Below are 27744 nucleotides of genomic sequence, written 5' to 3' on the forward strand. Positions count from 1 at the left end.
AAAATCCAACTGCCAGACATCTGGTGGTTGTTCCTCTCCAGACTTTGGAATTAAGTTGAGAAATGTCCATAGGATCACATTCAAATTTGTATTTGACAAAAAAATCACGAGTCACTCAGTGCTCTATGAAAATACCATGTTTTATTTTTCTTTTCATTAGTTGTAAGTGCATCATTCCAAAAAATGAATGTTATTTATACTGTAATAAGTGTTTTTATGTGTATTTTTATGTATGGTAGTGTTAACAAAGTAGGTCCACTATTTTGCATTATATTAGTAATTACATGCTATACATTGAAATTAGTGTTTTAAATGATAGTTTTAAGAAAGCAAATCTGATCCATTTAAAACCTATATTAATTGCATGGTATTTATATGGTAATTTGTATTATTTATTGGAAAATTCCAGTTAATGTAAGTAGGCCAACTCAAGTTTATAGCCAGTGATATTAATAATTACATGCTATTGCAATTAATGTTGTATTGGTAACTTTAAGGGTAGTTCACCAAAGTATACACAATGCAGCCTATCCTGTTAGTAATAGTATTCATTGTCTCCGCCAGGCCGAGGCATGGCGAGAGAGTATGTTTTGCACCCTGTCCGTCCGTCCGTCCGTCCGTCCGTCTGTCCGTCCGTCCGTCCGTCCGTCCGTCCGTCCGTCCGTCCGTCCGTCCGTCCGTCCGTGTGTCCGTGTGTCCGTGTGTCCATCTGTCTGTGAACAGCTAATCTCCGGCACCATTGGCCCGCTCGCTGCGAAACTGTGCACACACTCCCTAGATGCCAATTCAGAACCTCTGCCTCAAATTTTTCACATGGGCCTGTTATAGCGCCACCAGGAGGCCGATTTGTGCAAAACATATTTTCTTTATGTTACTCCTACAGATTTTATCCAACCATCACACACATCGGTACACAGTATTTCTATAGTCATGTGATCAGCACGGATCCAATTTTCCATATTCCATTCTGATTGGCTAAGATTGGCTTTCAAAGTTTGCAGGATTGGTTCATTTTGAACAAAATGCCTCAAATCATCAACGCAGCATGCGATTTCCGTGTATTTTTCGCGTTTTTACCTATAACTGCACCGATCTACAGTACGTGAAACTTTGCACGCACTCTCCCTAGAGGTCAAGGAAAAACCTTTGCCATGTATTTTTCCCATCTGCCTTTTAGAGCGCCACCAGGAGGCTGACTTTTGTAAAACGTTTTTTTTTGCTATTACTCCTTCAGATTCTGTCCAAAAATCACACAAATCGGTACACAGTATCTCTATAGTCATGTGATCAAGATGGAAGTGTCCGATATTTCATCCTAATTGTCTAACATTGGCTTCCAAAGTTTGCTGGATAGGTCCGTTTGAACAAAATGCCTCAAATCAGGCAGTGCGATTTCTGTGAAATTTTGCACACACATTTCCACTAGGCCGAGGAAGAAATTACACCATTTTCACATTGGCCTGTTATAGCGCCACCAGCAGGTCTAATTTAGCAAAACACATTTTTGGAACAAAATGCCTCAAATCATGAATGCACTGTTCGATTGCTGTGCAAGGCCTAAGAAGAAATTGCTTTCCTTTGTACATTGGCATGCACGCATATGTGCACTCCCTAGAGGCCAAGGAAAAACACCTTTGCCCTGCATTTCTTACATCTGCCTTTTATAGCACCACCAGGAGGCCGACTTAGGTAAAACACATTTCTTTATATTACTCCTTCAGATTTCATCCAAATTTCACGCAAGTCTGTACACATGATCTCTATAGTCATGTGATTGAGACAGAGCTGTTTAATTTTTTATATTTCATCCTGATTGGCTAAGATTGACATCTAAAGTTTGCTGGAGTGGCCCGTTTTGAATAAAATGCCGCAACTCATGATCGCAGCCTCCGATTGCGGTGAAACTTTGCACGCATATTCGCACTACGTTGAGGAACAAATGCCACCCTTTTAACATTGCCCTATTAAAGCGCCACCAGGAATCGGTATACACATTATCTCTATAGTCAAGTGATCAAGACTGATCCGTCCGATTTTTCATATTCCAGCCTGTTTGGCGAATTCCGAACATTGTTGGCCCACAATAACCTACCTGACCTGGCGGAGACCTGTGCTCCGAGGAGCAGATCTACAAGCTCACAAGGCATCTTGTCGCGATGCGTTGTGAGCTTGTAGATCTGCTATTTTGGAATAGTGAAGTATAATTGGTTAAAGAGGTTAAAGCGATTTTGCTTAGGATTCCTAGAACCCCCTGTGTGTGTGTGTGTTTGTATTCCTATACTAGTAAAGGACCACAATTTGGTCCTTTACAAGTATAGGAATAAAAACACACACACACACACACACACACACACACACACACACACACACACACACACACACAGTCTCACACACACACACACACACACACACACACACACACACACACACACACACACACACACACACACACACACACACACACACACACGCTCACCACGTGTCCCATCACAAGTAAGACGCGCGAACGCGCAGAGATGGGCGAAAATACATTGAAAAGTATTTTGATACAAAATACAAATACTGGGTCAAACAATTTATCAAAATACTAAATATAAATACAGGGCAGAGAAATGTATTTGAGATACAAATACGTATTTTGTATTTTGAAAATAAAAAATACGTATTTTGAAAATACACAAAATACATTTCATAAAAAAATATGAAATGATTAGTTATTTAATATATTGATTGCCAAATATTAAATCAATTGCCTGTCAGAATTTCTAAGAATAAATTGACCATACAAGCAGAGTGTTTTTGATGGTGTTTGGCTTTGGAGCACGCAGCCTAAATGTTTACCACTGTGTGTGAGAGCGCATGCCAGAGTTACCGTTATCATCAAAAACTAGACAATAACTATGGCATGAGACTGAATGCACAGCTGCCTCTACATCTGTACTTCAAAGCCTGCAAAACCGCTCTGCCAGCCTAATAATAATAATAATAATAATGATTAGGAGAAATTCTAAGCAAATCAAAGTGCTATAACTGTATCAAACATCCACCACCACCAAATTACATTGAAAAAAGGCAATTATCTTTCAAATACATGTATTTCAAATACTGCCCATCTCTGCGAACGCGGGAAGCGAACACAGCCCTTTTTATTTTTTGTCTTTTTTAAATTGTTATGTTGTGTATTTACGGACTGTCAATCCGTGCTATTTCACCGTGTTTGGTAAGCTCCACTCTGATATCTGTCAGCAGCCAATGAGAGTGTGAGTCACATGGGGGCACGGCTGCACATATACTGCACACACACTGCACACACACAGACAGACAGAGACACACACACACAACCCGAGCAGGGTTTAATAGTAAGCTCCACTTTGGGCGGAGGCGCCTCCTTCCGCGTTCGCAATGAGCTTGTAGATCGGCTATAATGATTGTCAGTGTTTAACTGTGAGGGGGTATAAATGCAACCAAATGGAACGGTAAAGTTCATTTGGTTACATTTGTAGCCTACCTTTAAATGACATTAAATGTGGACATAATGGACATTAATGTCCACACAAGTAAAGTGTGTATGTGTCTATGGCTGTGGTTCTCAAAGTGGGGTCAAGGGGTCCTTGAGGAGGTTCCAGGGGGTCCCAAGCTAAATGTGTTAATATAGCAACACAATTAGTTCAACCACTTTAACCTCTATATGTACATCAGCTATCTTAAAATAGCAGATCTACAAGCTCTGTGAGTTTGTAAAATGGCTATTTTTACATCATCTTGAAGAATCTTTGACAAATTTGGAGTATTTTCACAACAAAAACAACACAACTCTTGTATGGGGGGTACCTGGCACAAAATATGTTCAGGTGAGGGTCCACAGAAAAATAATATGGGGTCCTTGATATGAAAAAGTTTATCTAAAACACTTATCTAGTCTATGGTTTAAAATCTACATGTGTCAATCAGAGTCATCACCACAGGAAGCTATAAATCTGGATATATAGATCAACTCAGATTAGTTTAAATCAGACCGCTCTGCTCAAACCTCCACTCCACTCATTAATAAATATGTACCATAAATACTGTCCATCAACAATGCGGTGCGGTCACATGCGCGCGATTTTTATTGATAATTAGTTAAACTACTATAAAACAACAGTAACAACACACTCTACCAGCCTCCAGTGGTGGAAAATAGCAGATCTACAAGCTAACAATGCATTGCGCTTGTAGATCTGCTATTTTCAAATGGCCAATATAGGGCTTAAGTGGTTACTGTATGTTTTGTAATAATAATCGAAATCTACAAAGTAACTAGTAACTAAAGTTTTCAAATAATTGTAGTGGAGTAAAAGTACAATATTTGCCTCTGAGATATAGTGGAGTAGAAGTAAAAGTATTAGAAATTGGAAATCCTCGAGTCAAGTGCAAATACCTCGAAATTGTACTTAAGTACAGTTCTTGAGTACATGTACTTAAAGACATATGCCAAAATCCATTTAAAAAAATGCTTTTCACTGTTCTCAGGTCAAATATTGATATGCGATTAAAATGTGATTAATTGCGATCAATTAATTACAAAGCCTCTAATTAATTAGATTAATTTTTTTAATCGAGTCCCAGCCCTAATATATATATATATATATATATATATATATATATATATATATATATATATATATATATATATATATATATATATATATATATATATATACACACAGTACATATACATGTACAGTATGTATGATTAAAATGATTGCACTTGACTTGATATTTTTATATGGCAATGGTTGAAATTTCAGTTCCAAGTTTATTTATTTTTCTCAACTTCTCTGTCTGCTGGAAATGTCTAGTCAAATGACGTGTGGTTTGTCCGCAAGTTTCTTTCCAAGTTATCTTTCTTCACCACCACGTGCAGTTCTTGCTGATGAGACAAATACTTACAGTAGAATAGTGATGAGAGAGCTCTATCCAGTTCCATGTATGGTACACAAACACATAATGGCTGAGATTTCAGTTCCCTTTTCTCAGTTCTGTCTGCTGGAAAGGTCTAGTCAAATGATTTATGGTGAGTCAGTAAGTGTCTTTCCAAGTTCCCTTTCTTCACTTAGAGCAGTACTGACCAATTGCATTTTAGGGAAGAAAAAAAAACAGCCAACCTAAAAGTCCTCAGTACTTTAAGTATCAAACAAATCTAATACTCAAGTAAAGTACAGATGTACAGAATCTGTACATAAGAACTGTACTCAAGTACATTTACTCCGTTACTGTCTACCACTGCACAACAGTGACTAGCGGTTGTTTTTAGTTCACGTTGTCTTGTCTATAATAAAACATTCAGTTAATTAATGAAAGAGGATTCAGTTATTTTAGTGTTAACATCCACTCTGCTGATCACATATAGAGTAGTGGTTCTCAAAGTGTGGTCCAGGGACCCTCAGGGTTCCTTGAGAGGTTTCCAAATGGACCCTTAAAGGTCTGTAATTCTGAGAGTGTACATATGGAACCCGTTCCATTTGTTACACTTTAAGAGTTACAGACAAATACAATCAATTAAATGCATTCATTCATACATACAATTCCAAACATGTTCAAATAGTTTTTACATGATCAACAGATGTGGTGTAAAAATAAATAAATAAATACACGAAAAATGGTTGCCTATTAACAAACTAGCCAATCAGGGCGTGACCAGACCGTCCCTCCGGGCAATCGGATACCTCAGTCTACACAGAGCATAGATCTAAGTTGTGGAGTCCACTAATGATGCAGTGTGTGGACACATACCTTGAAACAGGTATGACACACATGTTTCATTCATTACAATACCAACTGTTTGTCATTGTCAACAACAACACAGGGAAGTGGTTCATGAATGAGGCGAGAACAGTTTTTGTCAAATTGTATTGTTTTGTCTCAGGTCACCTTTGCAAAGAACCGTTTCATCCACGACACCCTGAGTTACGTTGTTGCTTTATAGAACCTTACATTTATGTCATATTATGAGTTACATTGTTGCTTTATAGAACCTTACATTTATGTCATATTGTGAGTTACATTGTTGCTTTATATAACCTTACATTTATGTCATATTATGAGTTACATTGTTGCTTTATATAACCTTACATGTATGTCATATTATGAGTTACATTGTTGCTTTACTTTGATGTATTGCCTAATTCGCTGCCTTTTGCTATTATTTTAATGTTGTTTTATGCTTTCGCTTTTTTGCTTAATTGTTAAATTAGTTGTAATTGTAATTGTATTCCTGCTCTGTAAAGCACTTTGAGCTGCATTTCATGTCATGAAAGGTGCTATACAAATAAAGTGTATTATTATTATTTACAGAGCCTTACAGTTATGTCATACTATGAGTTACATTGTTGCAATATAGAACCTTACATTTGTCATATTACGGTACGTAAATGAAGACATCTTTCCCCCTAAGATACAGTATGTCCCGAGGAAAACTTGAGAGAAAATCAGTTTTCATTATAGGACAGATTGAAAATAACTTTATACTTGACGTTTAACCACTTGAATCCCAGCATCCCTATTCTGGAGGGAACATTTACCAAAAATAGCCCATCTACAAGATCACATTGTAGATCGGCTGTGAGCCCTGTGCTCCGATATAGATTATAACCAGTCCTTTATACCAGTTTAAATTAAACTGGCCTAGTGCTCTGATATAGACTATAACCAGTCCTTTAAGCACTATTTTTTAAATACATACCCAAAATAGGGAAGCCAGGTTGAAAGGGGTTGTTTTCACTATAATTTCACCAACTAGAAGGTAATCCTGTGAGAGAATGTATTTTTTTTGTATTAAGACAATTCTCTTTTGCAAAAAGCAGTTATAAATCAGTACAAAAATAAAATAATTTTTTATTTTGCTTTTTGGATGTCAGGTCAGTCCATAAAGTAAAAAAATTAATTAAACATGGCAGTGTTGAATCAAGAGTCCATTACTGCATTGCCATTTCTCGCTTCGGATGTTTTATTTATTATTAGTTTTATTTTAGTGTAATGTTTAACTTTAAAAGATAATTAGGAAGCAGCTTTACACACTGAGCCATGTATCTCTCCAGTAAATCCACTAGATGGAGCCATTACTACATAAAACGGACCATTATGACAACATTTGATACGGTTGAGACCAAATGTTTGTGAAACATTAATTCGCCTCAATTTGAGTATCAATTGCTTCGGAAATGGTTCTCATCTTCATGTTGGACATACTACTTGGATCCACTATGATAAACTATAGTTCTACCGATTAGCAGCTAAATGATTTATTTGTTTTAAACCTAACATTTTACAAGAATTTCTGTGAAATATGCTGACACTTACCAAATACCAGACACTTCTAGTGGCCCTATACCTCAAGAAAGTATTAAAATAAAATAATGTCCATTTCAAGCAGCTGACAACTCTCACAAGTTACTACAATTTTGAGCATTACAACTTAAAACATCTAATATTAATTATGCATTTTCACATTATTCATGTGAAATGGAAGTTTATTTCACTCAACAGCACCCAAATAATGAAGGGTTTTCCTAAACCAAACAATTGTGGTATGATGCTATTAGATTAGAAACAATTCATCTAGTGTTATGCTCATGTATTTTTAATTAAACTCAAATATTCTAAAACATTTCAGGTCTATTTCTCACCACTCACAGTGCCTGCCCTCTCCATTTCTTCCTAATCAAATCACCACACCTGGTTCTAGTGTTAAAGCCATAGGGAGTTTCATCATTTTAGGGGCAAGGCCATCAAATAAAACGATGTTTGGAATTAATTAATAGAATTATAATTGCCAATGAAAAAAATGAATAAGTATTGGTATTTAGAAATTGCAAATATTTATACAAACTCCTGAGTCAAAAGAGCATATACCCTCAGTCCTGTTCTAATCACTCTTGTATGAAGATGGGGAGTCAGGGGATTCAGAACGTCAAAAAATGTATACATTTTATACTTTTTAAGAAAGTTTTGTTTTTTTATTAGCCTACTGTGCAGTGGCCATCCTCCTATAATTTGACAAACCTCTGTGGTCATGGTGTCTTGGTCAGCATGTCCACAGTGATGACATTTATTTTTTAATACTTTGTGTTGGGATATGTCACAGAACAGTTTCAGTGAAATTACCATCAGTTAATCATTTATTGTCATCCAAGATGCCGTCCCAAGGTCATGTCCCATTGTACTAAATGACGTAACAACAAATTATCTGTCACATTTATGTCAAAGATGTTAAACAGTTTTGGAAGCATACTATCATTATTTATAGAATTACTTAAATGTACCCAGTAAGCCAGATTTACCAGCCCATTATAGGCACTTGTTGTCTTCACTGTGACACACTGGGAGCCGGAGTAAGGATTTAAGAACTGGAGTGATATGCACCACTTTCTTGCACAAGGTGCATATCACTCCAGTTACAGTATCTCCATATATCGGCTGTGATCTGGCCTTGTCCTGAACGCCACTGAAAGACGGATGACGTTGTTCGGTGACGTTCAGGACAACACCAGATCATAGCCAATATGGGGATGAATTCAACGTCATCACCAGGACATCGTATAGACAGCTTTTTAGTGACCTAAAACAGACGCCCAATTTGGGTGATTAAACAATCGCTTAAATGACGTCCTGTAAATTACGTCATCTAAGCGACCCCATATCAGCTGTGACTGGCCTAGTTCTGAACGTCACTGAGAGACATCACCACAATGTAATCTGGTTTTGTGTCAAGTCGTCATGTACATTTATACAAGACACTGATATTGATCTGACTGCATGCAGCATAGTGTCAAAGAGCAAAGTATTGTATAGGCTTGAAGTCTGGCTGCCTATGAGAGCCATGACAACTCTCTATTGGATCAACCAACATCAACACTCCCATACCAACACATACTATACATAATAATGGGAAAAGGGGAGAGGTAGTGACCAAATGAACAGACATTTAAACTCATGGTTTTACTAACAAATTTACATAAAAAAACATGAATCACCAAATAACACCACAACAAAACACTAAACACAATGACCCATAACATAACCCCTATAATCATTCCCATATTCAAATAATTACAAAAATAAGAATAATAATACACAGTCCTTGGTGCCCCAGTGCATGCTGGGAAATGGACTTCCTCTAGCCACCATTATAGGTCACTGAAAAGCCGCCCATACGATGTCCTGGTGATGACGTCAAGATCATCCCCATATCGGCTGTGATCTGGCCTAGTACTGAACGTCACCGGAGGACGCCATCATAACGTCATCATTGAGTCATCATGGTGTCATCATGACGTCTTGATTTTGACGTCATTTCCAAGACGTCATCTAAACAACTTTATAATCACCCAAACTGCCCGTACAGTATATCAGGCTGCTTTAGGTCACTAAAAAGCCGTCCATACGATGTCCTAGTGATGACGTCAAGATCATCCCCATATCGGCCATGATTTGGCCTAGTCCTGAACATCACTGAAAGACATTGTAAACAACTTTTTAATCACCCAAACTGCCGTAAAAAGGCGTTGTACATTGATTGTCATGGTGATGACGTCCTGTAAATGACATCAAGATCAAAGATCATCCCCATATCCATATCTGCTGTGATATCCTAGTCGACAAATGATGTCCACAAAATCTTCCAATGAAATCAGCTTGTGCAAATTATTTTATTGTGTCACACAAAAGCTGGCAAATAATCCAACTTTGAATAAGAACAGGCCAGGATTTTAAAATACGTGATTTTACCATTACAACAATTTAGCTATCCCCTGTCTAGGAGATTTCAGTGGAAACGTATGTTAGTTGAAATAAGGTGATATTCTGGGCCAGATCTAACTAGTCATGATAAGACTTGATCAAACCCCATTCATTGGCTCACTGGTCCAGGTTCGTCCATGTTTTGTTGGGAAAGACTCATTCCATTTTGCCTCCTTAAAGTAATACTAGGTAACGTTTTCAACAAAACTAAAGTTAAATTGTATATCTTTTGTGAGTGGCAAAAGTTTCACAACACCCACTCCATGAATTTCACCCCCGGAAGCCTTTTATTTATATATTTTCTATTGAACGCTGTCGGGGGGGACTTTCCCGGGAAAATGACGTCATCTGGCCGGAAAACGGAGGCGGAAATGCACTGGTTTCCTGTTTGGCCAGGAACTACCACAACGGTTTCCTGTTTGGCCAGGAACTACCGCGCTAATAACAAAAAGGAACCTCACGCTGATTTTAAAGGAGCATTACACCCCTGGAAGAACTTGCAGTCACTCAATGTTAATAATATATATATTCATTATCTATTATAATATAGTAGATAACAGTAGCAAAATTTAAAATTTGCACCCTATGGCCTGAAAAATATAGAAGTCTTGACTTTGACTGGATGACTGGGGTTTGGCTGCATTACTACAATGACCACAATGCTTTGTGGCACTGCACTTCTTTGTGGGGAGGAGGCTGCGTGGGGGCGTGGTCTACATTGTAACTTTCCCCTCCCAGTTCTCACTACAACAACATCAACAAACAGCACATTGGCCAGTGTTGCCATGTCTGCTTATTATAAGCGGCTGGTTTCTAAAATGTAGTTGATATTTGGGCTCGTTTCCAAATGTTTTGATTGTTGTTTAAACCAGTGGTTCTCAAACATGTTCATGTACTTTTGCACGGACCCTCATCTGTGCACTGCGCGCCAACATATTTGCCAGGGAGACCCTACCAAAAATGTGTTAAAATGTTTAAAAAATATTCCACATTTTGCACTTTTTTCCCCTCAAGATTTTTTGGAAAATAGCAGATCTATACAAGCTCACACTGCGTCACATCGTTACGCGTTGTGAGCTTGTAGATCGGCAATTTTCAAATAACCCATGTCTAGGTTTCAAGTGCTCTTGGCACAGGTATTTTCTTTTGGGCTTGTTTTCATGTACCTGGTTGCTTATTTCTCTCACAAGATCTGGCAACACTGAATGCTTTAGAATGATGAATGTTACAACTTTTCAGACTTTTTTGTCTACCTTTGGATCACAAAACACGACATCGAAGCCATGTTCTTTCTTGGACCACGTGAAATCTGCCTCTGTTGAACCAGTACAGTTGGACCAGTAGGCCTACCCATTGCAAGTTTGCTATATACCAGGATGTCAGTATCATCATCACCGTGTCTTTGTTGCGCCAGCAAGGTGAAACTATAGTCTTGGCTGCTGTTGTATTGTGTTCTGTATTGATTTGATTGTATATTATAGTAAACTAAATATATCATGTATAAATTAGCATAGTAACACTAAACGTGTGTGTCTGTGTGCGCGCACGCGTGTGCATCAAAAAAAAATTCTACATTCCATCCCACCATGTAGACAGTCCGGTGCTGGTGACGTGACGTCCATCTTCTACTTGTGAGTCGGGACATCCATGGAGATGCAGCATAGTCAACAACAATATAATAATAAAACAAAACGTTTCATACTCATGTCATGTGTGACTCCTTATCTCTGAGAGCATAATGTTTCACTGTCATTTCCAGTTATATTCTTTGGACTAAACTTATAGAAAACATGGGCATTACTTTAGAATGACATGCTAATGTTCAAATACTCTTGTCATACACAGTGTAATCGTTTTTTTTCTCTTTTTTCAAATGAGACCGTTTCATGCTTTCAATTGGTGTATATGGATAATATTAGATTTTACTACTAGTAAAGTTGAATCCAATGTGCTGGGGTCCCCAGAAAAATTATGATTACATGTAGAAGTAAATACTAACAGAATGTACAAGAGTTTTTCACTATTATATCTGTAATGCTTACAGTCATGTAATTATGTACCATTCTGCCAAATGAAAGACCATCTCCTATCATGAAACAGTTCAAAAGAACCCTTATAGAATTGGGTGTAAATACATGTTGTCATTATAAATGCTTACACAATGTAGAATATACCAATGAGTAGAGCAAGCAGTGTGTAAATGTAACCGTTTTATTTAGAAGAAAAAAATATGGCTGTAGTGTCCCAGGTCTTCATCTGCAGTTCCTTCATTTTGGCAGGCTGATGGCAACTTTCTGTCCTGTCATTGGAAAGAACACATTAGATTAGATTTAGTTTACATGGATATCATCCGACGTGATACCTAATTTATTCTTAGTTGCATGCGCACCAAAAATAGCATACCTACAAGCTCACAAAGTGTCGAGTCCGCGACGCGTTGTGAGCTTGTAGATCTGCTATTTTCGGGACCTGACGTCGTCATGTACTGAGTAGCTCTGAAACATGTCAGTCATGGCGGAGCTTCAACCTGGTGTTTGCAATTTCTACATGTACAGACCTTACATCTACATAAACGTTCATATTTCAAATATAAAGTGCTGACCTCATGCCACGGATGTTACAATTTGAATCAGGTGGGTCTAAGTACCAGTATCTTCCGTATTGTTTAATAAAAAGCATTTTAATCCAATCGGTGGCCATTTTCTCCTTATGGTTTCAATTACGCGACCCTATCGGTTGGGATGTATATTGCACTCTGATACATTATACATCTAAGAGAAAATGGCCACCATTCGGATTTAAATGTTTTTTTATTGAAAAATACGGAAGATACGGGTACTTAGACCCATCCGATTCCAATTGTAACATCTGTGGCCACGGGGTAAGAACTTTATATTTGAAATATGAACGTTTATGTAGATGAAAGGGTTGTGAATGGAGAAAGTGCCAAAACCAGGTTGAAGTTCCGCCATGACAGTCATGTTCCCAAAAAAATATACATGGGGTTCCGTGGCTACAGGCAAACTCAACAATAACAAACGTTCCGTTCACGCCACGGCTCCACAAGCTAGTTTAGTCTACCCGAGGGATACAACATGAGATTATAGTGATGTGGCAACTTTACAGCATGTTTACTTACTCGAGAGACAAGCGTCCACCGTCCACGGTCCGTGTACATTCTGTCAGTTCCACTAGGAAAAATCCCCGACGGGTTGTTGCTCCACACTGTCCGCATAGCTGCGTGTGGGTCCGGGTACTAAAGTATAACTCTGATATGTTTGCAGACGCCATGATAGTACATGTTTCCTCCGAGGTGGAAAGACTGGTGATGCGAGGTTAGTACATGTGAGGTAGCTAATGGGAGTGGTCGAGTGGGGAAAGAAGGTTGAACAATGTTACGGTGACACCTTCGGGGCCGGTCCTTTGAGCTATGGGGGTTGGTTTGGATCTGAACTACACCTGTAGTCACCTGCAGTCATGTAGTGCGGACATAAGGTGAGAGCTGCGGAAAACGTAATTTGACGCTATGGGCAGCAAAATCTGTGAAGTTTCCCTTTAAGAGAATGTAGGATTGGAAGATCGAAAAAGAACAGAAAAAGAAAGCACAGCTCATGGTAACTAATGCTCCACTGGCTAAGAGAAACGATCCGCAGATAGTATAAAACAATTAAAAGAACGCTTTTTGAAACGCTTCCGGCTTCCGGTGAAAACAAATGGAATTCTGGGTAATCGAGGACTACGGAAATTGTATGCAGTGACGGTAGTGACCAGCAGAGGTTGCTAAAAATCGTTATTTGTGAATCTGCATTGTACAACTTTAACTTTGAAAAGTCAATCTATGCAAGGACACATTGTTATGTAAGTAAGTAAGTAAGTACATTTTATTTATAAAGCACATTTCAAAACAAGGTTACAAAGTGCTGTACAATGGAACACAATTAAACAAAATTAACAAGTTAACAACAGAGTATAAAAGTATATAAATAGAGTAATAAAACAATACAACAACAAGGATTAAAACAAAGCAATTTGTCCGTGAAAGTCAGGTAGAACTTTATGGGTAAAAATGCTTACGGAACAAATGTGTTTTTAACATCCTCTTAAAACCTTCAACAGACTCTGCATTTTTTATGGCCAATGGTAGGGCGTTCCACAGTGTGGGAGCAACCACTGCAAAAGCCCGGTCACCCTTTGTTTTGCGATTGGACGCAGGTATTTTAAGAAGGCCTTTGTCAGAGGATCTGAGGGATCTCATATTGTCCTTAGGAGGCAGTAGGTCCAAAATATAAGGTGGGGCCAGCCCGTGTAATGCTTTATAAGTAGTTAGTATAATTTTAAAATCTATTCTGGACCTAACTGGTAGCCAGTGCAGTGCGGCTAACACCGGAGTTATGTGTGCTCTGCGGTTGGTGTTAGTAAGGATTCTGGCTGCCGTATTCTGCACTAGTTGGAGTCGGGATAATGATGAACGGCTCAGGGTGGTATAGAGTCGGTTACAATAGTCAAGACGGGAGGAAACAAAAGCGTGCATGACTTTTTCCAGGTCTTGAGAAGTGAGCATTGATTTAATTTTTGCAATATTGCGTAGATGGTAGAAGCATGACTGGGTAACCTTTTTAATATGGAACTCGAAGTTCATTTGATTGTCGAAGAAGACACCTAGGTTCTTTGCAGTCTGTTTGACATTAGTTGCCAGGGGACCAAGGGACAGACGGATTGCATTTGAGCTAATCTCAGGGCCTATGATGAGGATTTCGGTTTTATCTGGGTTGAGTTGTAAAAAGTTTTGTGCCATCCATTTATTGATACCGGTTAAACAGTCATGCAAGACTGTGAGTTTAGTGAGATCATTTTGCTTAAATGAGAGATATAATTGTGTATCATCAGCATAACAATGATACGATATTCCTTCAAAGCTGTTAATAAGAGTGCCAAGGGGGAGCATATAGAGGGAGAATAGAATTGGACCAAGTATGGAAACCTGGGGGACCCCACAGGTCAGGGGAGCTGAGGAGGAAACATAATTGTCACAAGCGACAGCCACACTTCTCCCTGTCAGATAGGAGGATAACCATGCCAGGGCCTACCCGGTTAGTCCCACCCACTGTTGGAGCCTATTAAGGAGGATGGAATGATCTATCGTGTCGAATGCTGCGCTTAAGTCAAGCAGCAGCAGCACCGAACACTCACCGACATCGGCCCTCATAAGGATGTCACTAGAGACTTTAAGTAGTGCAGTTTCAGTGCTGTGCTTCTGGCGGAAGCCGGACTGAAACTTATCAAATGTATTGTTATTATTAAGGAACTGTAGAAGTTGATTACAGACAACTTTTTCTAAAAAAAATTAGATGAAAGGGAGTTTGGAGATTGGCCTGTAATTGCTGTGAACTTGTGGATCAAGGCTTGGTTTTTTTAAGAGTGGTTGGATACTTGCATGTTTAAAGTGATCGGGCACACACCCAGAGGATAAGGAGCTATTGATTATTGACAGGATGTAAGGATTTAGACAGTTAAAAGCATCTTTTAAAAGGGCAGTAGGAATTGTGTCAACAGGGCTAGAGGAGGGATTCATGTGACACAATTGGTGAGAGATCCTCTAAGGAGATCATATGTCCGTCTGTAAACAGCTAATCTCTGGCACTGTTGGACTGATCAGCATGAAACTGTATGCACACTCTCAGTAGGCCAAGGAAGAACCTCTGCGCCAGTTCTTTCAAATCTGCCTCATGGTGGCGCTATAACAGCCTGCTTCAGGTTTTGGCCTATAACTCTTAATACATTTTTTATAATATAATAATAATAATAATAATACATTTTATTTGTAATGCACTTTATATTTGACACAAATTTCAAAGTGCGACATGGCATAAAAAGTCAAGAAAAAGGTAACAATGATCAAACTAAGAGACCCCCCCTCCCCAGGACACAACTAATACAAAGTTTTAAGTTTAAAAACACACAAAGGCATCAATAGCTTTTGAACCGTAGGTCATACAATCAAAATCTCTGGATACCTTGGATCATGATGCAACTCCAAATAGGCCCTGGCCATTTGTGCCAGGCTAGATTTCCCCATTTCACGTTTTCTTCCAAATACACTTTTTGCTTTTCCTCCCGGACTCACGGTCCGCGAGTTGTAATTTTACTCCTCCTGCTATCAACCCCGATTAAGAACATAATCCTGGCTTTAATGGTGCATGTTCTTAATTAAAACTAATATTATTTGGTTTCGCTATTGTATTTATTATTATAGCAGCACACACGTGTTCAGTGCACAAATACATTGATCAGTGTGCATGCATGTATGTTGTTAGTAAGCCAGCAATATGTTAGGGTCAGGGGTCATCACCATGCAAGCTTGTAATGGACATTTTCATCGATATACTATTTTTGCCACAGACATACAAAATAAGTGATCAATATTGTTTTTCTTTTTTTTTTTACCAGAAATACATAATGAACTCATAATGTGCCCTATTGTCTATGCCAATGTGCTAGACATTTTACAATGATAGTATATCTGCATTAACCACTGAATAACAAAGAAATATAAGCCATTGTTTTAAAAGCCAATCTACACAATACAACACAATACATCATGACATGTTGAGAGATTGTAGATCTGGTATTTTCAAAACATTTCAGAAATGTTTCTAATTATTTATTTATTTACTTAGCCTATAATGACATGCCCAAAATGGGGATGCCAGGGTTAAAGAGGTTACCTATTCTGAAGAAAACCTTAAGACTGCCAGGAGGCTAAGACAGGTATTAATTGTGGTCTATTCCGTATTTGGGATTTCAAGAATTGGTTCTTATCAGTACAGTTAGCGCTTCCATCACACATTAAATGAGCAAAGGGCCATTTGGGTGCCGGTCATATGGTTATTATCGGAGGACAGTGTTACTTGAGGTCTAATCTGAGTTCCCAGAAGTGTTCGCCAGCTCTCGCATACAAACGGGAGGGGCGAGGAACTTCTGGGCCAAAACCCCTGTATTTGTGGGCAGGATGTAACTTACGCTCAGAATCCTCTTACCGGTCTGAGAGCTGTGCAACTCGTTTAAACAGTCCGACGAGAGGCAAACAGCAGTACACAACAATGGCGGCCGCAATTTCTCAAGGAGAAATTGCTTCCCGTCGCTCCTATTTACATGCAACACCCACTGCATGTGGATCCCGCCCCCTTTTCTTCATTGGCTGTTGATTTGAATGAGAACGCAGTGGCCGCGCCCCTGCTGTCCAGGCTCTGAGCCAAAGTCTCCCAGACTACTTGAGGTCAGGTGCAGATCAAGTTCTACCAGTTCTACCATACCAATCGTAGCTTCGATAGTTGTGGTTTCTTTCCATTACGGTGATATCTTGATGAGAAATCTTCTATCATGATGAGGAAGTCTTAGACCTTGCATAGTTGTGATGTAAGATATGTGGAACAATGGAAAAAGAAAGGTCAGAGTCAAAACCACCATACTGTACGTACAGATGAGTGATTAGATAAGGATAAAGGGCATGACAGGATTTAAAGAATGCAGTGTCACAACTAGGTTCATGCAAGGGCTCCTAACTTGATCAGAGGTGAGCAAATGTATAAGCTGGAGGTCTGATGGTGATTGTGGACCGCAGGCTGTGGATCAAGGGTTTCCACTGCTTATGATTGTGGAGTGTTATTATAGTTAAATGTTGTTATTTTTGGACACTTTGAAACTTTCTCTCAATGGTGAAAATCTTTTTCAACAAGCTTTACTTGTCCAGTTCTACTCTCCTTTGCTTTTGTAGCAAATGGATCCTTCTGAACAGATCTATTTTTGATCTTTTCATAGTTTAATTGTCTGACCACACCACATATGAATCCATTGTTTTAAAACATAAAAGGTCTCTCCAACAAAGGATTAAACACACATTTTGTTATTTTCAGGTTGCTATTAGCTATTATCAAACATTACTTCTAACTGTCTTGTCCTCACCTGATGCAATCATGTACAGTACCTTGTACAAATCTCCTGCAACATATTAATGAGCATGTCATCCCGACACTTTACAAGTCACCAAAATTATTCAAACCAATTTTAATTCAAAGATTAGATTGTGAATATTTAGTATGTTTTTACATTGTCATGAAAAAAATATATATAGACTATAATTTGTATTTATTAAAAATAAATACAATTAAATAAAATGGGCCAAGTCTTGCCACGGACACGTTTGTCCGTGTACGAACATGTTGATGACCCCTGGTTAGGGTAGTTACACATTCAGATACATTAAATATTTTAATAATAAACGGGCCCCTTACGAAAATAATCCACGGGAAAAGTGAGGTAGACTATGCCACTGCACCTATGCAGACACCAGATGCAGTGTTGTCCTCACGAGTTCAGAATGTTGTTTTGTGCCTATGACAACAGCTTGTAAATAAACACAATTAGTTGATAGTAAGGCTAGTAAGACTGTCAAATGATCAGATTTTCAATAATAACAGACCAGGATTGAAAAATACGTGATTTGACCAATATTACAACTATTTAATTATGAGTAGTTTTCAGTCAGTGGCAAAGTATTCTATTTGTGGGATTTATGTTAGTTGAAATAAGGTTATATTCTGGGCCAGATCTGACTAGTTATGATTTGACTTGATCTGGCCTCGATCGGACTCTCTCTGATTCATCCAGGACGTCCATTTTTGTGGTCAGGAATTATTTTGGTTGAAATCAGGTGATATTCTGGGCCAGATCTGACTAGTGTTGGTTTGACTGGATCTAGCCCCAATCGAGACGTTACTGATTCGTCCGGGTCTGACTGTGCTTGCTGGGTCCTTTAACCCGTCCTTTAACCCGTGCTATATCTTTTAGGTGATAGTAGGCTGACTTTGTGATTGTGTTAATGTGGCTGTTTAAATATAGGTCTGAGTCCATGACTATGCCAAGGTTTTTGACTTGGCGAGAGGTTTCTAACATTACCGATTGGAGTTGGGCACTGAATTTTAATCTTTTAATCATACCAAAACATTTAATTAGCCGTCCTAAAAGCTAACAATGTGTCGACACGTTGTTAGCTTGTAGATTGGCAATTTCTGCCCAATGTTCCCCCCATAATATGCTGGGGTTCTAGTGGTCAAACGTCAAGTACTTTGGTTGACTCTGTCATGTGAAATGTGCTGTGAATGTGCTATATAAAGTTTGATTTGATTTGATTTGAAATATAACGATTTTTTCTTTCTTTTTTTTCTCCTCCAATCTGTCCTCTCAAGTTTTCATGACATACTGTATCTTAGGGGGAAAGAGTTACGCATTATGTACCATAACATGACATAAATGTAAGGTGCTATGAATTTACAATGTAATTCAGGGTTGCTGTGGATAACAGGTGCTCAGGTCACAGTTGTGACCTGAGAAAAAAGGGTTTGAGAACAACTGCTCAAAGGTCGCACCATATGACCACATCCTCTCCTCTATTGGTGTGCTCTACACCCCCGCAGTGCGTGTGATGTGGGAATAATAAACACACTTATTGTGCAGAACTGCAGCATATAAGATCGACCACATCCTGTTGACTTTTTTAATATTTAAAGTGGAAGTTGTTTGTTTGGTGATTAAACAGTTGTACTTGTACAAATGGCGAGAAACTAACCAATCAATTTAGTCGATCATATCCCTATTTTGGCATGTCATTATAGGCTGAAAAGTTGCAAAAATAATTAAAAACAAATTAAAAATAATAATAAAAACAAACCTGAAAGGAAAATACTAAACACAATCAACCGAAAACATAATCAATAGAATAATCGCTAAGAATTTATCTGATAATTGCAGCCCTACGTGTCAGTGTGTGCAGCTGCATCAATGCTCCATCATCTCAATGTTTTTTTTCTCTCAGCATCCCTATTCTCCCCAAGGCCTTGTCCACACTGGGGATCAGCTTTTCATGAAACTCCCACAGTCTGGTGTCAACGTGCATGTGCTCTTTGGACCTGCAGTTCTGCTTGGAACTAGGTGGTATGGTGTGTGTGATCAAGCAACCCCGGACGTGCATAACCGAAGCCATATCTGGAGGGACCGTGACTTTATTCCCGAAGTTCCTCAGCACTTTGTGCACTGATGTCTGCTGCACCATCCTTGGCTGAACTATCATCTTGTATCCCACTTGCCTTGGCACCACATGTCGTCTGTAGATGTGTTCCAGAATATTTAATACGGGCACCCCTTCCCATTGTTTTTCCTCCGTTTCATATTTTCTATAGATGTGCTCCAGAATATTTATTCCTGGCACCCCTTCCCATTGGGGCAGGTGGAACTTTGCACTGGGATCCACATGGTCAGTTGGAAACAAGTGCATCTGAAAGAGGAACACCCCCACTTTTGGGTTTTGCTGTTGGAGCTGGCTCATCAGAGACATTAAGCTGTTTTGACGGTACGGTAGTATAATCTCATCTATGTCATGCAACAAGACATAGCGCGAACGGTCCATGTATCTGTAGACACAGTCGTTGAGTGTGGTCAGCTGGCCATAGTAGTGCAGGTCCCCTGCTCCATGCTCGCGATACAGCCATCCCTTCGATGGTTTGAGGTGCTTATCCACGGGCCAGGGAACTATCTCTACGAAACCCTCCTCGCTGTAACTGTGCAGTAAGCGGTCAAGCTCTGGACCACAGCTGGTGTTGTAGACCACAACCCTGTCCACTCCCAGCAGTCGGTACATCTCTAGGGCCTGTGTGAACTGAAGAACGTTGTTGTAGTCTCCGTACAAGGTGGGGATGCACACTGTGAAGTCAAACTGGGGCTTTATTGCCTCTGTCCCGCCGCTCTCCTGGTTACCTACAGTGGTGGACAGTAACAAAGTACATTTATCGCACGTACATATCTGAGTATTTACTTGAGTAGCCTATTCGTGTTTTTGATCGATACTTGTGACTATCACTCCTCTAAATTTCAAAGACAAATATTGTACTTTTGACTGCACTATAGCTAGATGGGAAAATGTACATTATGAATGAACCATTTAAGCCCTATTTCAAATATAGTGAAAATAGCATATCTACAAGCTCAACGCATCACAATTCGACACGTTGTGAGCTTGCAAATGGTGCATTTATGAAGCGCCTTTATACAAAGGGCTTTACAATGTGAATTACATTCACACACCGACAGCGGAGGAAACCATTCAAGGCACCAATTTGCTCATCAGGAGCAGTTGGGGGTTCAGTGTCTTGCTGAAGGACACTTGGGAGAGCCCGGGATCGAACTGCATGGGAACCTTCCGTTTCCCAAGCGGCCGCTCTACCTCCTGAGCCACTGCCACCCTAGATCGTAGATTGTAGATCTGCTATTTCCAAAATTTGAAAAAATATTTGAATGTTTTGGAAAATGTCAACATTTCAATACAGCAATGCACTGATATTAAAAAAATAATGACTTTGTAATTTGTACTATTGAATACTGAAGCATTTTTAAAAGCATGTGCTTTTGAATACTTAAGTATATTTTTAATACACAAGTACAAATTTGTAGTGGTGTAAAGTCACTAAGTACATTTACTCAAGTACTGTAAGTAATTTATGGGGGTATTTTTACTTTAGTGGAGTATTGCCAATTTTCTATATTTTTACTTCTACTCCACTACATCTGAGGAAAATATTGTACTTTTACTCCACTACAATTATTTGAAAACTTTAGTTACTAGCTACTATGCAGACATAAATTATTACATTATAAAACATGCATTAACTACTTTAGCCCTATTTTATACATAGGCTATTTGAAAATAGCTGATCTACAAGCTCACAACGTGTCACGATGCGACGCGTTGTGAGCTTGTAGATCGGCTATTTTCAAACATTTTAATACTTTTACTTTTGGTACCAATACATTTGTACTTTTACTCAGGTAAATTTGGAATTCCAGACGTTTACTTGTAACAGATATACTACATTGCAGTATTGATACTTTTAACATTTGAGTACTTTTTCCACCACTGCAAATTTGACAGAGTAACTTAATAACATTTGACCAGGAGTATATTTATATTTTGACTCAAGTACTGGGTTGAGTACTTTGTCCACCACTATTTACCTATAGGGAGAAAGATCTGCCGCTGTGCTTCCATGCTGTCTGAATGAGTCGACAGGGTGACATGGGTCGCTTTGCATCCTGTGGGGATCCAACACATGACGTCCATCGTCTCAAAAGGAAAACCGAAACCATCCATGTCTGCGTGGTGTACGAAGCTGGCCGGAGTGCTGGGGATGGAGAGGTTGCCGCCACAGCAGAAAACACAGTGCAGGGTCATGATGGAATCGCTCCTGAATATACCAATGATGCGCAAATCCCAACCTTTCACCCTGCGGTCCATGTAGGCAGAAACCAGCAGGTGCTTGGTGTTATTCAGAGGGGTGATGCTCTGGGTAGAGGTACGGCAGGGGTGCATTGTTTGGAACACATGTGGGGTCTTTGGATTTTTGACAAATTGGATCAGGATGTAGAAGATGCCGGCAGTAACTAAGAGGAGGATGAACCGCAGTTTTTGTTTATTCATCGCGCACGTAGACAGGAAATCAAGACTCAAGACTTGTATGACGTGGCGTTTCTTCTTGTCCCGGCACAGTTGTTAAAGATGCAAGGCTTTGCAGTTCTGACGCGTTTAAATAGTTCTCCTCAGTGCCGTCCTCTTCTGAATTATTATTATGTTTTTGGTAGGTTTGCCTGTGCGTGTGCTTGTGCTTGTCTGTCTATCTGTCTGTCCACGGCTAATCTTCCAATCCGTTGCACAGGTCAGAAAAAAACGTTGACCTCCCTCAAACACGTCCTGGTTGTGGAATTTCTGAAATTGGAAAATATAAAAGTCACTGTCCATGAATCTATTGAGAACTTTTATAAACATTTAGACCGCTATGCGGCCGAATGGGACATAGACGTTTGTCCAATACTCAGACAAATTGGTAAAAAATATATAACTGGAGTCCTGTGATCAAGATGTATCAGACAAAATTGACTTGACTATAGAGATAATGAATACCGATTTGAGTGATGTTTGGACACAATTTGTAGGAGTAAAGGACGGACAGACAGGGTGCAAAACATGCAAACATACTCTCTCGCCATGCCGAGACAATAAAAGACAAATTTTTATGCTCTATCAAGAGGTGCCAAACTCTCCTCTTGATAGAAGTACTATGGACAATTATAGATTAATAATGTTTACATGTATGTTTATACACATTGGTGTAAAACAGATCTATATTTGGGTTATTTTACTACAAATAATATATTTTCCATCTACAAATCAAACTATTAGTATAGTATGTGATTGTGAATATAACCCTAAGTAATATGTACACAAAAAAACTAACAAAAACTAAAAGCAATCCTGGATTGGGCCGATGCCAAATCAGAAAGGTTATCTGTTATGAACACATTCTACACAAAAATGGCTTACCTTTTGATTGCCTGATGCTATGATAATAAAGAATTATAGATTTCTAACCTGACTTTCACCTTACAATTTTGAATGGATAAATATTACATAATCTGCCCTGGGCCTAAATGAAATGTTTTAACTTGAAACACACGTGTCTGCACCTTCCTTATCAAACCTGATGTTGGGTATTACATCTGAACTGTGCATGTATGTGCAGTAGCGGCTGGTGGTGATTTTGGGTGGGGGGGGGGCTACAAGACATCCATTATACTATATGATTCTCATAGTTCACCCTGCAGCAACAGCATCACATTCCAGATAACAAGTTACAGCAATGACACAACTGTAGGCTATCTATACTTTGTTATAGGAAATGCTCCACAACAAAACAGAGCTTCCACTGCTCCAGTGAACGTTGTTTGTAAGTGTGATATCTGCTCTTATATCATGATTATTGCTGGTGGTGGCAATACTAATAATTTGAGCCTGGAATGATCAAATCCTGTGTTGAGGGTCACACAAGAACAGCATGCACTTTATTAACAAAATAAGACCAGAACCAGACAATTAATTAAAAGGTTAGATTATTTAAGTCTGCTAAAAACATAGCAGCAAGTGGTATGTATAAACTGAAACTCATGTCCTCCTACAGTAGACCTCTTCCCATGTTCCTTATCAATGCTTTTAAAGTTACACACACACACACACACACACACACACACACACACACACACACACACACACACACACACACACACACACACACACACACACACACACACACACACACACACACACACACACACACACACACACACACACACACACACACACACACACACACACACACACACACACACACACACACACACACACACACACACACACACACACACACACACACACCCCGGCCCGAACAATTACCATCTAACAAGCTTTGAACTGAGCAGATTGGACCTTCCGTTCCAGAGATAATGGCCAAAACATCTTGAAAACGGCTACTTTTGCCAATTTTCGAGGGTGAGAGACTCTAGTCCCTCTCTCACACACACTGTGACCAGGGGTCATCATCAACAACTATCCGTGGCAAGACATGTCTATGTCCGTGGCACATTTTTTATTTTGATTTATTTTTATATAGCCTATATATTTTCTTCATTATAATGTAGATACAAATAAAAATGCCTTGAATAACTTAAAGTAAAAAGTAAAGTAACATGCTCATTTCATGAGTTGCAGGAGATTTTTAGTAGGCCTATTGCACATGGTACCTGTACACACAATTGCATCAGGTGAAGACAACAAGACTAAGCTAAACGAAATGATTGCTAATAACTGCCTCAATTCTGTGAAAATAGCAAAATGTGCTTTAAAAAAAGGTAATATTACGAGAATCACATAGGCCTAGCCCTAAATATGTAATAATGGACTCCTGATGTGCCGTATTGTCTACTCTATTCCACAGCACTACACATTTTAAAACAAGCCACTTATCAAATAAATACAAATATTATTTGGAAGGGAAAAGCTGGATTATTATTATCCAAATCATTCAATCACAACACATCACAGCATGTTGTGAGCTTGTAGATCAGTAATTTTCTTATCTTTTTATCCTAGAATGACATGCCCAAAATTAGGATGTCAGGGTTAAAGTGGTAGCTATACTTTCGAAAACCTGGAGATTGGGAAGTTACAGTATCCACTGTATATTGGCAGGTGGCAGTCCTGAGACAGAAATTAAATGTGGCATGGTCCAATTATATTCCATGTTTGGGATTTCAATAATTGACCACTATAATAACAATCCACAATCATAATCCATGGAAACCCTCCATCCACAGCCTAGGATCTCCTCCAACCTAAAGGTTAGCTCACGTCTGATCAAAGTTAGGTGCCTTCACATCAAACTATTGTGACACTGCAATCAATTAAAATCCTGGCATGCCCTTCATTAATCACTCATCATGTACATATCTTTTTTGTCTCTCAAGTTTCCTCGTTCCAGTGTTCCATTGGCATTTTATCCTTGACGTTTCCGTGAGAAGCATTTAACATGCAATCATTATGTCTAATAAATCAAAAACAAATCAAGTGTAGCTTGTAAGGTGTGTCTTTTTCCTTTGATACATGTGCATGCCTTGGACTTTCTCATCAACAGAGAATACCTGATCACCTTAATGGAATCCACTAGCTACCATACTTTGCCAAACCAAACCAAATGGTTTAGCTGGTAGAACTTGATCTCCTTCTGTCCTCAAGTAACACTGTCTTTTGAAAAGCCAGCAATCTCTATATTAGCCATAATGTATAATATTAGGCACCCACTCACTAAAGTGGCCCTTTTGAGGTTGAAGCACTGTCTGTACTGATGAGACTCAATTATTATTATCCAAAATAGTTAGGATTTAATTTGTTGGTCGTTAAGTGGCTCAGTAGTTAATGCAGACATACTATTGTTTTAAAATGTGCAATACATTGGAATAGACCTTATGACACATTAGGAGTCCATTAGTATACATTTAGGGCTAGACCACTGTGTTTTTGATAAGATGATTATTTTGTATGTCCGTAGCAAAAATTAAATATTAATGAAAATGTCCATCACAAGCTGCCATGGTGATGACACACACACACACACACACACACACACACACACACACACACACACACACACACACACACACACACACACACACACACACACACACACACACACACACACACACACACACACACACACACACACACACACACACACACACACACACACACACACACACACACACACACACACACACACACACACACACACACACACACACACACACCAGCTTGAGCCACTTCCAATGTGATTAAAGCAGCAATCATGTTTCTTAACTTTGTCAGATAAATGAAGCAAATCCACAATACCTTTTTGAAGACGGATTAGAAAGTAAATAATCTACAATCCATTTGAATACTGGCGCCTGCCTGTTAATCCTCCTTCACTTTCCCAGAACAAAGCACAGAAAGGTAAACCTATCTGTCATTGTACAAAAGCCAGTGAGGGCGGAGCTTGGGGGCTAAAATATATTAGCCCCAATGGTGAGTAAATCAAGCAGGCGTGTCATGTCAGCTGTCAATCACTCAACTCAATGAAAGCCAATGGAAGCTGATTTGGGCTAAAAGAAATCAGCCCATTTTTTACATTGTGTTTTTCTTGTAACTGATTGATGCTGTTGCTGCTCCAGGTTCCACCAGCATATAACATAATCTCTTCTAAAACATTTTAATAATAATTTCTCATCTTTATTCCATAAAATAGGGGGGGCTTAGCCCCACTAGCCCATTGATACCAGCCAGCCCTGTGTATGTGGTATTCTCTGGGTGAAACTCCCAGGGTGGCATAGTCAGGTATTCTGTTTCCTACACGTGTTTCCTACACCTGTCGACGGTTGCAAACAAAGCAAGTGGATTCCTGTTTTAACAGGTTGGCAAACCTGTCAATAAACAGACGCTGCAACTAGTCGTGCACTTTCTCATCACTTGATGCAATGATGTCAGAGAAGAATGACCACCTTGCTTATGAATATAAACTTATAGCAAAAACATAACATTTTGCTCTATAGTGTATTTTTCAATAAGCTCAAGTTAAATTATATGAATAATATGATATATATATATATATATATATATATATATATATATATATTATTTTTTTTACACATTCTTGAAACATTTGTCATTTGGAGAACCTTTTGTAACACTGCTCAAAAACATATTTTTTCTAAATGTAATAATGCACATATCTGCGCAAAGAATTACTTGAAGATATTGAGATATGGACAAAACGTACTTGAGTAAAAGTACAAATGTATTGGTATCAAAATATACTTAAAGTACAAAAGTAAAAGTACTCAATGTGCATAATGTCGCATTTCACAAGTTCAAAATGTATAAAAAATCTTTTGAAAATAGCCGATCTACAAGCTCACAATGCGTCGCATTGCAACGCATTCTGAGCTTGTAGATCAGCTATTTTCAAATGGTCAAAATACATATAGGGCTGAAGTGGTTAGTGTGTTTTGCGATAATAATCAAAGTCAGAGTAAAATCAGAGTCAGAGTAAAAGTACAATATTTGCCTCTGAGATGTAGTGTAGAAGTAAAAGTACTGAAACTGGAAATACACCAGTAAAGTAAAAAATACCCCAACATTGTAGTTACTACAGTACTTAATTAATGTACTTAGTTACTTTACACCTCTGCAAAATATTATTATTATTATTACCCTTATTATAATTTAGAGAAAATTTCAATTCGTTAGTAATTCTGTAAGTAACAAAAGGAAAGATGTGCTTACCATTAATGATCCAGCAGTCATAAATTAGGAATAGAATAAACCACCATTGTAACTTAATGATACAGACATGGACATTTCAAGCTAAGCCCTGAGTCGTTTACACAGAACATTTTCTATCAGCCTGCTGGGGCGTGTGCAGCTGCTTTTTGTGGTGTAACAGTCCTTATAAAGCCTGCTATTGTTATGTGAAACAGTACAGGGAAGTTGTGAAA

At 38.7% G+C, this 27744-nt stretch overlaps 1 protein-coding gene across 3 annotated transcripts; it reads right to left on the reverse strand.

The window, feature by feature from the left end:
- Positions 1 to 14983: 14983 nt before the first annotated feature.
- On the reverse strand, positions 14984 to 27667 carry LOC308079851 (glycosyltransferase family 92 protein F13G3.3-like). 3 transcript variants are annotated; one of them, XR_013932640.1, is made up of 4 exons: positions 27533 to 27667; positions 21844 to 22591; positions 18072 to 20589; positions 14984 to 17180 (listed from the first exon to the last, which is right to left on the reverse strand). XR_013932640.1 is itself a non-coding variant. In XM_080421462.1 (3 exons), exons 2-3 carry the CDS (start codon positions 22304 to 22306, stop codon positions 19631 to 19633), a joined length of 1422 nt encoding a protein of 473 aa, XP_080277588.1. In that variant the 5' UTR covers positions 22307 to 22591; positions 27533 to 27667; the 3' UTR covers positions 14984 to 19630. The 3 variants fall into 3 exon arrangements, 2 of the variants coding, with proteins under 2 accessions (XP_080277588.1, XP_080277589.1); XM_080421462.1 differs by having other exon boundaries at positions 14984 to 20589; XM_080421463.1 differs by lacking the exon at positions 27533 to 27667 and adding an exon at positions 26102 to 26185 and having other exon boundaries at positions 14984 to 20589.
- Positions 27668 to 27744: the final 77 nt, after the last annotated feature.

The sequence above is a fragment of the Gymnoscopelus braueri genome (genome assembly GCF_963280865.1).
Source record: "Gymnoscopelus braueri genome assembly, chromosome: 23".
NCBI lineage: Eukaryota > Metazoa > Chordata > Actinopteri > Myctophiformes > Myctophidae > Gymnoscopelus > Gymnoscopelus braueri.

Coding starts and splice junctions, on each gene's coding strand:
- LOC308079851 (XM_080421462.1), bottom strand. CDS start 22,306: ATGAATAAACAAAAACTGCGGTTCATCCTCCTCTTAGTTACTGCCGGC. Junction 20,590..21,843: donor GCAGATCTTTCTCCCTATAG/GTAAATAGTGGT, acceptor CCACCACTGTAG/GTAACCAGGAGAGCGGCGGG.